Source organism: Strigops habroptila, chromosome 5 (genome assembly GCF_004027225.2).
Source record: "Strigops habroptila isolate Jane chromosome 5, bStrHab1.2.pri, whole genome shotgun sequence".
NCBI lineage: Eukaryota > Metazoa > Chordata > Aves > Psittaciformes > Psittacidae > Strigops > Strigops habroptila.
The window spans coordinates 31,165,747-31,180,302 of NC_044281.2; the positions used below are offsets into that span (position 1 = coordinate 31,165,747).

A 14,556-nucleotide genomic window follows, 5' to 3' on the forward strand; every position below is an offset into this window, starting at 1 on the left:
CAGCAAAGTGTATGCATGTCCACAAACATCATGACAGCATATCACAGTGTTACCAAGAGGACTTGGAACATACCAGTGCTTCCTTTAACCATGTACCAAGTGCCACTCGCCAGAACCATGTAATGTAACCCCAGCTGACATCTCCGTTAAGCAGAAATTGATGGTATTGATGTAATGGAGTTATCAGTGACAGATACCTCCTGTACAGCTTCCAGGTCACACTCGCTTAAGCAATGATGAATGAGCATGAAACACTGTTAGCACAAACCAAGATCATAAATACTCAATTCTTAGTTAAACCCCCCAACACCTCCAGACAGCTGTAGCATCTTGCAGTTCCCATGATTTTATGGATGTTCTCACTCTTGTCAAAAATGTATCACCAAATCGTGAAAGGAGAACTTCTGCAGATTAAAAAAAAAAAAGGGGGGGGGGGGAACCCCCACAACCCCAGTCATCCATCCAGAGCAAACATTGCATCACCCTACACTGGCTAATACGTAAATACATGGGTGAACCTCATAGAGATTATAACAGCTTTTGGTGTCCCAAGGTCTGACATCCGTCTGTCTGCCCTGTCACAGAAAGCTGCTTAGGCTGAGAGGATGTTAGGAACAAAAAAGTCAAAAGTTGTGAAATTCCACTGTCTGAAACTCCTCTATATCCAAGCAGCGAGACAGGTGGGAAGCCAATGGCTTGCAATAGAGAAAAATGGGAAAAGTCCCTGGGGAAGCAGGCCTTGCAATTGTGCTTTATCCCCAAGGAGTTATCTCCACAGGCTCCAGCGGCTTTTAAGAATTAATAAAGCATATTCCTGAGGGTGTTTTGCTGATTACGGTTAGGTCAGTGACAGCCGGGGACAGGAGAGACCAGCAGCAGCTTGCCCACCGCAGGGGCAGAGTGTGAGCACCTTCTGCTACCCCACCACCTGGGATTGCCAAGGTCCAACACGAAGGGCACCAACCCTTCCCTACCCAGGCATGACGCTAGCAGAAGTCTGCCATCTCCAGATTATCCAGCACTTAGCCAAATGCTGCGTATAGAGAACAGTATCATTTTGGCCATTTACATGAGAGTTAAATCTAAACTCAGGAATGACAAACCATGCTTGAGCATGAGCCAAGACTCAGCATGCGGCAGCCAGAGAGAGCATCACACATCTAAAACCTTGAGAGCAATCAGAAATTGTACTTTATCCTCATTTTCTGTAATGCTAAAAAAAAAAACAAAAAAGAGTTCCTTACTCATCAAAACTTAAAACAAGATTTTTGAAAAGGAGATCAAATCTTCTCATTGAGGAGGATGTCAGTTTACAAACCATGCAAACATTTATGCAGCATATTCATTATTTATATATATTTGGAGGTTTTATTTGATTTTATTTAGTTATATTTCCTTCACGAAGTTCAAAGAATAATAAAACACTTCTCACCAAAAGCGAGCTGGAAATCAGCATCGAAATGTCTGCAAATGGCCATACACATGTATGAGATCTCACACTCATGCCAGCACCCTTCCCATTTCCTGTGCTTACTTCCTCTTTCCTTCGCTACACACATGGGAGCAACCGCTACAATACTGTACAGTCAGAATAAATTACTTAGCTATACTTTACATGTCAAAATACTTGAATTATTAAATTTACTGCTAGAACTACCTGCAGTATTGTGCCATGTGCATTCAAATGTGCTGGAATTTCTGTCCTGGAAAGCACATTACAAGACAAAGCACACAGTGTTGCTTCAGTCAGAATTCTTTAATCATATTCCTACAAAATCATGTAAACATTAGCATACAGATCCAGAAAAATCAATATAATATAATGGTGCATAAACTGTAAGTTTAGAAGAATGTCAGGAACACTTCAACAGTTTATAAATTAATATATACAGTAATGGGTACTCATCATTAGATAAGAACACCTCAAAACTGAGGAATTTAGGTGCAAGAGCTGTAAAACTACAGAAGTGCTCCAACACCACACATGACCGAGGCAACATTGCAATCTACATGACTGCCTGTTGTTGTTCTTATTAAGCATTCAATTTGGCTGCTAAAAGGTATAAACCAAAAGTTTTGGTAGGAATTCTATTTTTATTTGAAATCATATAGCAAACTTCCGTAAAGTAATACAAAACCCAAGAAGGGGAACACTGCATAAACAGGTTTCTAGAAGAGTGGAACTGAAGCTTATTGGGCTGCACAAAGAGAACTTCGGTGTCTCCATTCCACGCTACTTCAAATAAAGCACCAAAAGGCACCTCCAGCTAAAGAAAACATTTCAGGGAGTTTATAAACAGAGTGTTAGGTGGAGGAAAAAGATGCAGAGCACATACTGGGCTGATGCAAAATTCCTGCTTCCACATGCAGCATTCTGGGCAGTTTAGCTCTTTATTGAATTAGAAAGTCACGGGAATGTAACGCTGTTGCTCATTTGTTAACTCTGGGCTATTTTGATTAAAAAAACCACCACTAAACCAAGAAAAAACATCATCTTCAGCCTGTCTGCAATCAAAGTCATATTCAAAATGTTCTTACAACATTGCCCTTTACCAGATCAGGGACACACAGCAGAATGCAGGATGTATCACTCTTATTCAGATGACACATCACACGGAAAATGAATTAGTTTCCTTTTCTCCTGTCCATAGAACCGTATTTCGTAGGGGGAAGAGAGAGGAATGTACGGTAAGCCTATCCTAAAGAATGATCTCAAATAAAAGACGTTCTTCCCCATCAGATATCAGTGAAAATACAGGCTGCATAAAACATCTAGGATTATCCTGGAAGCACCTGACACTGCAAAAACTCTCTTAACTGGATACCCTATAATATGATCTTCAGAGAATCTTTCCAAAGTTAAATCTATTTTTCTGTTTCTAGAGCTGAAGTAGAATTTTACGCCATCTTATTTTGGTACATTTTTCATACTTGACCAATCTCAATGAAAATTAATATTGCACTAATAAAGATGTATTTATTTACAATAAAGGGGAGATCATACCCAGCCACCTCAAGCTTTTTGCTATATTTTCTTCCAGTTGTTTCAGAACAAATGCTGTCCACCTTTTCTGTAGGAAATCCTGAGTAGCAAGGTGAAGGAGGTTTAGCAGATAGCACCAATTTTCCATCACTTGTCTTAATTAACAGGGTACATTTATCATCAGCAGTGCCTCTAAAAGCACTATCACAGTTGAACCTAAATGCCCAAAGATGAGATTTTTACAAAACACTGTTATTCCTATTGGCAGAATCTGAGCCAACACTGGGACACCAGGAACAGGAGAAAAGATTTCAGCTAACTCTGAGGACACAAGTTGCAAACACAGAAAATGCCTGAATCTGTAGCCCAAATCTTTTCCTTGTGATGGGGGGTGGAGAAAACTACAGCTGGTGGGAAGAGTAGGAAGAAACCCTTGAACTGCTGTCACCTTTCAAGCAACATGCTTCCAAGCTGCTGCTTAGCGTTAATGCCAAGGTGTAGCACCCCAAAGGTATTTTATAAATGACCCAAACTCTTTGCTATTGCTTTCGTGAGAGCAGCTCAAGCAGTGAGTGCTTTATTGTAGGCCAGACTGCCAACAGCTTCCAGTATTTAGTTACCACATTGTGTTTCAGGCTTGAAGAGGTTTTATCTGACGTTAGCCAAAAGGATTTGCTGATACTAGAGCCTTAGCTCACTACATTTCCTGCTGCAGTTTTCACTTGTATTGCTAAACTTGTGATAGCGACCATGACAGACCAGAAAATCTAACACAGAAGAGGCTAAATATAGCAATTTGGGCTTAAACTTAGACTGGGTTTAAACCGCAAACAGACAGTTTCATTATATTGGCTCTGTACATAAACCTGGAGAAGTTTTATCACAGATGTATCTGTAGTTCTGTGTAAACTATTAATGAACTACAGCAACACTACTTTGGTATTCACAGAGATAGTAATAGGACAGGTTTTACACATATTTTGCCCTCTCTTCATTGTTGTCATTCCCATGCCTAAAAAGACACAGGCGCAAACTGCTAACTCATGAGTTTACATGTTGCCTGCAGACTTTCCTCCAACTGATATGTGATTTCCATTTCCTCACTCACGTTATCCCATGGGAATCTCATGCTTACATGTATGCACATTGCAATAAAGGAGAACTGATACGACAATATAAACACAACTAGCAGACCTTAATTCAAATAATATCACCAACAACAGTGAAGCTTGAGAAACTTCAAATATACTAACATGTCTAAGACCTTGTTCAATGTTGTAACAGATAGCACCAACAGAACAGTATTAAAGAGTTTCATCTGAAAATGTTTCTCTCTGCTTCTAACTTTGGTCACATTTCTCATTTTCCCACCCTCTCATACATCGTTTTTTCTTTACTTCATGCTAACTTTTACATCTGGTTCAATAAAGACCATGCAGTTGTGAAATGCATTACAGCTCCTCTAGAATCTTTCTGGTTTTAACCATTTACTAAAAAAGTTAGGTTAAACCCAGGACACTAAGTTAAATCAATGAAAAAGTTAAGAACAATCATGACATTGTGGCAGTCTTAAGGAGGTAATCAAATTATGACGATTTTCAGCAAGAATGATCATTACAACACTTCTCTTTAACATCATCCCAGGAGTTACATGGCTGGCTGTACTCCAGCACTAAATTTACATGAGAAATCTAAATAAAAGCTCTGAAAAATAACAGCAATGGAGTACAGGGAAATCTTCTGAAGCTCTTCAGTAATCTCGACTGAAATACAAACGTGTTCCAACATGTTCTGCTTAACAAGGTATAATGCAAACCAGATTTACCAAAGAAATCTTTTCTGTACACACATGAACAAGGTTTTCAGGTATAAAACCACCAAACAAAAAAAATTTTGTCTCTAAAAGGTGGGGGGTTTTGTTTGAGTGTATACATAACTACAAATGCAGTCAATATATATTAAGCCAATTATACCCAGTAATTCACACGATATACCAGAGGGAGGAGATGAACAATATTCTGATCAAATACAAGTATTTTAATCATCAAAGCACAACCCTTTTTCTTCATCATCATCATCAGTAGAATCTGCATAGGACTCAACGGTGTTGTATATAAAAGAGTAGAGCTTGACATCTGGTCCTGAAGTAGAACAATTTTTGCATTCTTCATTGTAATATCTCAGTAACAGCCTATAAATATCCCCTTTAAAATAAAAAGAAATAATTAAAAAACATGTAAGATCATGTCATATGAAAACTGTATGATTGCAAATAAAGACCAGAAATGTATGCTCATGCTGAGATAGTGGCTTGGAACATCTCTTTAAATGAGCTGTGACAGAGGCGGTAGACAACTCTGTAAAGGGAACATGACTGTTCCCAAGTTTATTCAGAACACAGTGTGGGCTCCTCAACTTTCTGCTGAGCTTTCTGCATGAGCTACCCAAACATCAGGCTTGTGTCTGTATTACTGACAATGTATTGCCAACTACCTAGCTTTGTGCTTCTTTCCCAGACATTTAACATTTACAGTGGGGCAACACATACACCACTTTTCTTGTGACACATCTGACCGCATCTTGTGGGATCAAGCCAGAACCACTATAAGACAAACCTACATCAAGAATGCAAAAGCACATTTTCCCTTTTTAAAGCATTCTGAGTTATGTTAAAAACTCTTGCAAGCCTTCTGTCTATCATACATATTTTCTAAATTCTGGACTGTAACTTCCAAGTGAATTAGAAGAGGGTTCTGGAAGTTCTTCTAACAGATTAACACTGCACAGCTGACCCTGAACCAGAAGAGTTCCCCACTGTGGAAACAGGCACAAATAAACCAAGACCCATTTGTTTGTGCTCAGAACTTGATGGTAATAATTCTTATTGGACAATTTCCACTTAGAGACAGTTAAGTCTCTTCACTGCATGAGAAGATTTCTTTATGCTCACCAATAGTTTGGCCCTTCTCACAGAGAAAAGTGTGCATGCTGTAAATATCCCGCATCAGCTCCACATCTCCAAAGGTAAAATAAACAACATCGCGTCCAGCCTCAGCAGCTGCCAGTATCTGTATTAAGGCTGAAACAACAAAAAAAGATTACACACATGAATACAGGATAAAGCAATTTAGTGAAGGGAAAAAACACAGCCTGAGTTTACAGCAAATAATCATACCATCCATCTCCACGTAAATGCTGCAAAACAATTTGAACAATGGGTAGATTAGTTCCACTTCTAAAACAAAGTAAAGAATACCGGGCACTGCAGCTCAGTGTGGGTGGAAGTACTGTGTGCTGGAATCATGAGTGACAACCACTGTTATTTTCCAGATAAACAATGTGCTTAAGTTTTGGGGTTTGTTTTGGTCCGTGCCTACCCCCAAGCAGCATGCAGCCATTAACAATCCAATAAACATGCGCGGCAGCACAAGACGACAGAGCACCACTGCACATCCTGGTTTAAGCTGCTTGCATCAAGTCACCAATAGTGGGGTAAAAAGCATCCATTAAGCACATCACGATTTCCATTCTTTGCCACCCTTCAAAAGGAATGGAGCCAACCTTTCACTAGGTAAGCTACACAAAGCAGGACCTGACCCAACTTTTAGCTCCTAGGATGAGATTTATGGTTCTGCAGACGCTTACTGTGCAATTTAAGGTGTCCATCTTATCTATTATGGAAGTACACAGCATGGAATATGACAGCTCATTCTGACCTATAAAAAGTGAGTGGTGATGCCAGGAATGCAATTCAGGTTCTTTAACTTCCAGCTTTGTATAAAGCTCACTGGACCAAGGTGCACCCCAAGTTACAGAATCAACAGGTTGGAAAAGACCTTTAAAGTCCAGCCTTTATCCCAGGCCTGCCAAGTCCACCACGAGACCATGTCACTGAGGGCCTCATTTACATGGTTTTTGAACACTTCCAGGGACTGTGATTCTACCACTTCCCTGGGCAGACTGTTCCAATGCTTGATCACCCTCTCTGTGAAGAAATTTTTCCCAATATCCAATCTAAACCTACCCTGGCGCAGCTTGAGGCCGTTTCCTCTTGTCCTATCACTTGTTACTTGGAAGAAGAGATCAGCCACCTCTTCTCTCTATCCTCCTTTCAGGTAGTTGTAGAGAGTGATAAGGTCCCTCTGAGACTTGACTTCTCCAGACTAAACACCCCCAATTCCATCAGCTGTTCCTCATAAGACTTGAGAAATCATCTGGAGTATTGATCAATGGTCCAGCTGAGCCAAGCTAATGACCCAGTGCAACTGGAGAAAGTTGCTCTGGTCCAGCTACATTTTCTCCCTTCTCACCCACTTCCTGACTTTTCTGCAACTTTCAGGAGCTCATCAGAGCAAATCCCATTCACCAACCTGGCAGAAAAGTTATATGACAAAAGGATAAAAGCTAATTGTTTTCTGCTAGATTAGCAGTTGAATTGGCTGACTGAATTGAGTTTGCTAAGAGCCAGAGCTAATGCAAGGGAGGACACCAGACTGTACAGTCAGGAACAGGGAAAGGGAGAAGAGAAACCAGGATCCTTTTAGGTAGCACCAAACTTACGAGAGCACAGCTTTTTCACCAACCAGTACTGCGAGGCTGGAGTGTCACAGATGCATGCTATCAATCACACATTCATTTCGGGTAGTGTTACCACAATCTAAATAATGGCGCCCAGCAACTATTTAATCTATTGCTGCTTGCCTTATTTCAGAGCCTATGGGTGCAGTTCCGATACTAATTCTTTCCTTTTCTATCCAGTAAGTAGAGTTAATTAAAATGTGATTAATATTGTCTTTGTAAAGATCAATTTTAAATGAAATTGCGTACGTACTGCATTACCACCTGCTAGTGGAAACTAAATAGAATGCTGTTCATAGCTCAGCTCAAGAATATTTCACACTTTTAAAGAGACCTAATAAAATACTGCATTCTTTAATCAAACAAAACTCTTGTAAACCCATAGCTAAAATTATAAATTACATGATTCACATGTGAAATTAATCTCAATCTGGGAATGATATTTTAATCAAACTACTGAACCAGCTGTGTGGATTTGGTAAAGCTTCAGCAGCTCAGCTTTTAAAGGGTCTAATTAACTAGCTTGCATAGGGGAATGGAACTTAATGAATCTTATTATTCATTCCAAGCAAACAATGCAGCTTCACTTTACAGAAGATACTAAAAACATCCTACTGTTCATTTTGAATTGCTATAAATCTTATGAAACAAGGGTCAAAATTTCTGTCAAGAAGCAGGCTTCACAATCTTCTGGGCGCCAATGATATATAACACCATGTGACATTTCCATGCTACTGATACAGAAAGGAGCATCATAGGACGAGGTGTCTGGAGGGATTTGGGCTCTCTTGACCCTTGCACCTGGCTGATGTGATCCCATTTAACTCTTCTGGACTTGCACCTGAAGACAGTACTCACATACTTTCTTCTACCACCCAGCTAGGGTGGTAGAAGCATAATACAAATCCCTCTGGGGACCCAACTATCCTCACAGGCCCTGCATGTTCAGTCCCTTTTATCCAGAGGAAAGGATGTTACCACCAGGGACGCTCCTACTGTGGTACTATTGCAGCAGTGCAGCCAAAGTGCAGAGATCAGTGCGAGGAAAGCAGCACCAAAGACACAGGCAGGGGCAAGCAGAGCGGAACTCCACAACTGCAGGGGCAGCAATGCCACACTGGGTGAAACACCCAATACTCCTTGTGTTGTTGCCTACTGTGTAAGTTCAGAACTGCAGTACTATCGTGGTAGCACCTCGACATCGCATGCATACATGAGGCAAGACGCATGCTTTTCTCTCTTTCTACTAATTCTAAAGGGGTCTCTGAAAAGCTGATAGCAGTTGTCCTATTGAACTTTAAATATTTCTCAGATAAATAAGAACACCAGTTCACCCAAAGAGTACTTCCTCTCTATAGTTAGAAGTTAAATCTATGTATTTATGAGATGTCTCATCAGATCATCTTAGCATTTTCAATAAAACAGCACTTTTCCAATCTTTAGACAGTTACACAGAGCCCCTGCAACTAGTAATTGTTAAACTCTCCTCCGGTTTCAAAAGCAAGACAAGATCTTCCAACTTCTCCCAGTTATACAAACATACTTTTTTAGTACTGGAAGTCTTAAGTTTATACTAAAAGTTTATCCCTAAGTGAGCTGGAATCTGGCTTGTTTACATACGAGGTACTCAATTTGTAAAGCCAGATTATTTTTCCTCCTTTAAGATGACTTCAGTTTTTGCATCTTCTGTGACCTTGAGTGAAACCGTATTTTATATACGATCATGTTCCTTTAATTTACAACTAAAAAAAAAAATGACAGAATATCATAATGCATTATGGCACTTATCCAAGTATATCTAATTACATCAAATAGTGAAGAGGTTCTGAAGTCTCTGTTAGAGATCCAGATAGGACAAGGGTGTGTATTTAAGAACATTAAATGAAAAAGCAAGACTTTAAACTACAAAAACTACTTTGTCATTGCAGTACACTGTCAAGCCTACATAGTCAACAAAAGCTATTTATTTGGGTTCAGTAAAACCACGATACTGATGATCTCTATGATCCAAAATGATCACCATCATAGAGTTTTTTCAGACGTATTCTGAAATGAAGAATTTATGACTCCCTATGAAGTGTAAAAGATTACTCTCCAGTGCAAGAAATTTGCTTATAATGAAGCGAAACCATTGAGAGAACTTGCAATCAGAATAACCCTATACAGCATTTCAGAACAGAAGGGAGAAACACGTTTAGCACTTATGACTATGCAGGGGGTAGCTGTGAACTAGAAAAGACTTCATTTGTTTATCATGCATCAAATGCAACTCTATTCTGACAAAAATGCACATGACAAACTACTGTACTTTTCTTGTAGCTCTTAGTTTACACACAAAAAAAAGAATGAAGCGATAGTGTTTCTAGTCAGCATCAGTGCAGAGAAAAATATCACATACTAAACAACTAGCTGCATATCCCATAGCACATCAGTGTCATTTAATTCTCTTCATTAACTATTTATTTTTCAGAGTCAACTAAGAAATTAAGCCTAGCATACAAAAATAGTAACTTAAGTGCAAGTTAAACCAATGTCTGTCTTTAAGGTCCACCAAAAGAACAGAAGACTTGAGAGTACACACATAGATTTAGATGAATTTTTCATAACAGCACCAGTGGTGTAACTTGCTGTTAAGTGTTAATTCTTGCAAACTTTGGGGAAAAAATTAAGATTGATCTAAAACCAGAGGAAAAGTTACATAAATGAAAGCTCAAACTAAAAATATTAAGTTAAAATAAAACTGAGGGCATATTCAAGTCTTTAAAATGCTCGTGTTCTGCCTGGAGTTCACATCCAAGTTACGAAGCACCACATCTCACGACTCATTTCTTTGTCTACATTAAAGACTTTTCTTATGAGCTACCTCACCAAATGGACTCAGCTCTGGTGGTCTTTCCCAGTGTGCTTCAGTTTTGAGCTCTGACCAATGGGGAGAGGAAGCAAAGCATTGCAGTGAGCAATCCCTACTGTAAAAGTCACGTCAAGCATTGAACAAATAATGCTTAGATCAGATGTCCCAGAAACACATACATTAAAAAAAATAGACAGAGGATATTACAGTTCAGATCCAAGAGGAGGTTTTATGCAAATCAAAGCATTTATTAAACCTTCCTAACAATCATAATCAAGTATAATCAGATCCCGCAGTAAATACTACTTCAGCTATTGATGATCTGGACTTGGCAGCCGATTTTATCTAATGGAAATCAGAAACCAACTGCCAGGAAATCAATGAGCATTAAGAAAAAAAATAGATGCTCAATGAATAAAACACATTAAGAAAGCAAACTAATGAAGCTGGTAGCCTGATGACTGTTTGTCTCAACGTAACTACCCAAAGCTGTTCAGAAAAGCAAATTTTAAATGCTCACCAAATGTTTGAAAACAACAAAAATGTAAATTTCTATTTAGAACTATATGAATCAGAATATCAATTTAAATGTCAGAATCCATCAGTTCTTGACTTGATAGGAAAAAGTCTTGAATGAATGTTGGCATGTGATATCTGCTGCATTATAAATACTCCAATTAAAACCAAAAGAACATGAAGTGAGTGATACAGCAAGCATGTCAGGAAAGAAAGAAGCATGTCTGAGTGACTGGAAACCTCTCTGGCAAACAGTAGTATATTAAGGAGAAAAACTAAACATTATGCATTGCCAGCAAGTTTGTGAAGCCTTGCAAATTACCAGGTACTTTCAACAGCTTTGCAGAGATACAAATTTTAGGCATAATCTTAGACGACTGCTCCAGAAAGGTCAACTGATTTATATGACTGAGAACTGAAATGAGCATTTCCTTTTGTGAACTAATATTCCACATCTGTGCTTTTGAAGGTTTCTGTGCTACAGATCCTTGTAAACCCAGCATTTCACCATCATGTACTTACCTCAAACTTTAAACTGAAAATAGCATATAAAAGCAGTGTGCATTTTTATTAAGGTCACATTAATCATGGCCTAAAGATCAAAGCTAACAAACCAGTTCTATGGACAGCTTAACTATCATTCCAATTCTTGGCTAAAATGTCTTCATTCAAACAAAACAAAAAAAGTGTACTTGGAAAAAAAACCCCCCAAAACCAAGAATCAGAATCTTAAGTTATTTGATTCATTTAGACATTAACTAGCGCTAGAATTTACCTTTTAATCGGGAGTCCCCTCCAAAGGCACCACATCCCCAGTTTCCTGTGGCTATTGCAGAGAGATGTTGAGGTGGAACATTGGGTCGGAAGAAGCCGCAGTAGGCCTGCAGGCAGACAAGAGTCAGAAGATGAAGCTGACAGGCAATCTGGTGCCATATTTTCAAACAATAAGATGATAATAAGTATTGTCTTCTAGCAATACCAAATTCAAGCTGCTTCAATATACCATTAGTCTTCCTTTAAATTTAAGGTAAATCACTAAAGAATTTACAGCAAGAAGAATTTTGCCTTTTTTGGATCCAAATTAAAAATCAGATATAGGTGCTGACTTGACTCTTAGGGATTTTATCACAGCTATAGGAAACTTTTCAGGATAGCCAGAGCAAAGAGTAACTAACAGAAGATTGTATCACGTTTGTTAATTTTTGGCCCATTTAGCATGCAACATGACAGCTGAACTGCTGTGTCCACTATTACTGAAATGAAAGACAAAATGGCACCTTAGAATACAGGTCTAATGCAATAAATGATAGGAGGAAAAAAAAGTGTGGTATTCACTAACAATTCTTTAGCAAAGGCAGATGCTTCCATGCATAGAAAAAAAAAAGGATAAATCTCTTTGGGAAGTTTTTCAACAGTACAAAAATTTATTGAACTGGCACAATTGTCTGGTGGTACCCCCAGTTTCATTCCAATCTGATCTAAGCTGCAAATTCAGACTTCTGTTTGTTATAATTTCGCAAGGTACTGTGATTCAGAATTTGCATAAGGAGCAAATCACTTACACATCATCAGGTGCATGCAGCCTCTTGAGCTCTTTCAAGTCAGAGCTATTAGTGTGTTAAAGGACATTTGTACGAAAATAGTGGGCCAACCAAACTAGTACTCTGGCTGCGTGGACAGTAATTCTTCAAACTCCATCTCCACTCCAATGAGGGAAATTGACTGGTGTTGCAGTAAGATGCCACTTTCTTTTCAGCTTTTACTTAACAGTCATGTATTTCTCAACTTGCCAGGACACGAAGAACAAAAACTGTATCATCAGACATAATACTGAAGTCAGCAAATACTTGGAAGGACTTCAGCAGCAATGAAGAAAAATATCTAAGTAAATGCTCCTGTATGATTTTTCATAGCAAATAAAAGATAAAGATAAAACTAATATAGAAAGAGACATTGCACCAATATTTTAAATAGGTTTCATCTAGGAACAGGAAAGCTTTCTGTACAGTTTTAAAGCAGTTGCTTCCATATGGGAAGCAGAAGAGTTGTTCCTTTTGAACTACATAAATGAATTTGGTTTTAAGTTGTACACCACTTCAAATATGTGGTATCACACATTATTTAGAAGTTGTATGATAATTACAATTTGTTTTCATATAAAACTGTTATATGTCGTTCTCACAGTTAACACTGTTTGAAACATATGCATACCATAATTCTTAGGGAAGCATTTCTTGCCAAATATGAAGCGGTAGCTTTTTGTAATCGGTGACTATAAAAATAGGCTTAATGACATTTATGAGTGGGTTGGCAAACCCAATGATGTCAGTTGTTCCTTAGAATTTGGAAAGTGGAACTTGCAGAGTTATTGCTAGGTGAGAGTCTTTATTAGGCAATAATCTCAAGGGGCTAGCAAGGATGAAACAGTGACGTCTCTTCCACATATATCTGCAAATCTTAATGATGAAGTTAGATACAATGACTTTATTTTTCTTATTCTGAACAGCTGACTTTAGCCAATATTAATCTTGTTTTCTGATTATGGGTAAATCACAAACAAGGTCAGCCTCAGACAGCTACCTTTTGAGAAAACTAACCAAAAGTTAGTTGGTTCTTTAAGACAAATGGATCTTATAAAGGAGAAATCATACAGGCTTATAAGAAAATACAAGCTGTAAAAAGAATCACTTTGTTTCAGTTATTTCCTAATGTCTAACAAAATAACAGACAAAAGAACCTCTGGACACTGAGCTGTGTCTACTAATACATAATAGACTCATATGTCAAAGCCCGCATGCATATACTGTGCTTACTGGATCCTGATTTATTAAGTCATAATAGAAATAAAGTTGCATCTTATTCCATCAACTTGTTTTCACCCAGAGAAATATTTTAGGGTTAATATTAATTTTAAATCAAATGGAAAAAAGCCCACCGTGATACATTAAAAGAATACTTGATTTGTTGAAATATTATACGAACTCCAATAAATCTAATGAAATTTTTTACTGTTGTAAATGGAAAATTAACTCAGGCTTAAAATTTTCTTTAAATACCAATCAGTCCTCATCAAACAACATCAGTCAAACCGACACACTATAATAAAGTTGCATGGATCTACCATAATTTATTTTAAAAATCCAACCCCAATGAATAATATTGAAAATTGTGGGCAGATCATACATTCACTAGAATAGGTAATTTGAATTTTGCACAAAGATATCACTGAAGTTTACAAAATTCATTTACCGTCTTTTTCAGGGCTAATTTCAGTAACCAACCTTGAAGAAACAAGCTGATGAATGTTACTTTAGTCAAGGTTTTACGACTAAATTAAATTAATCCTTCAGCACTGTACGTCATTTCTGGAGGAGTTGGGGGAGATGAGCTTTCAGGGGGAGATGACCTTTCAGGTATATTCATTTTCCCGATGAGTATTAGCAACACACTGCCTTACGTTTGAATTTATTTAAAACGCATCCTATACCCTCCTATACTACAGAAAGCAGGAGACTTTAATATCAGTAGTATTGTGCTCTTATATTTAACACCCTAGCTAACACAGAGGCCCACTGCATCCCCAAACGCAGAAGCACGCTAAGCAGACTTTATTGTTAGCATGTTTTGA

The 14,556-nt window shown here is 38.2% G+C and overlaps 1 protein-coding gene across 5 annotated transcripts in view; it reads right to left on the reverse strand.

The window, feature by feature from the left end:
* Window positions 1-1,740: 1,740 nt before the first annotated feature.
* PARG (poly(ADP-ribose) glycohydrolase) overlaps window positions 1,741-14,556 on the reverse strand; it is a 68,149-nt gene continuing 55,333 nt past the window's right edge. For 2 of the 5 annotated variants that reach the window (XM_030485985.1, XM_030485984.1), the window contains exons 16-18: window positions 11,704-11,809; window positions 5,934-6,062; window positions 1,741-5,187 (exon numbers count right to left, since the gene is read on the reverse strand). In XM_030485985.1, coding sequence (XP_030341845.1) covers window positions 5,021-5,187; window positions 5,934-6,062; window positions 11,704-11,809 — 402 coding nt within the window. In that variant the 3' untranslated portion in view covers window positions 1,741-5,020. Of the gene's footprint in view, window positions 5,188-5,933; window positions 6,063-9,188; window positions 9,304-9,331; window positions 11,567-11,638; window positions 11,810-14,556 lie in introns of those variants that run through there. The other 3 variants (XM_030485986.1, XR_003991419.1, XR_003991420.1) reach the window with 3 other exon arrangements.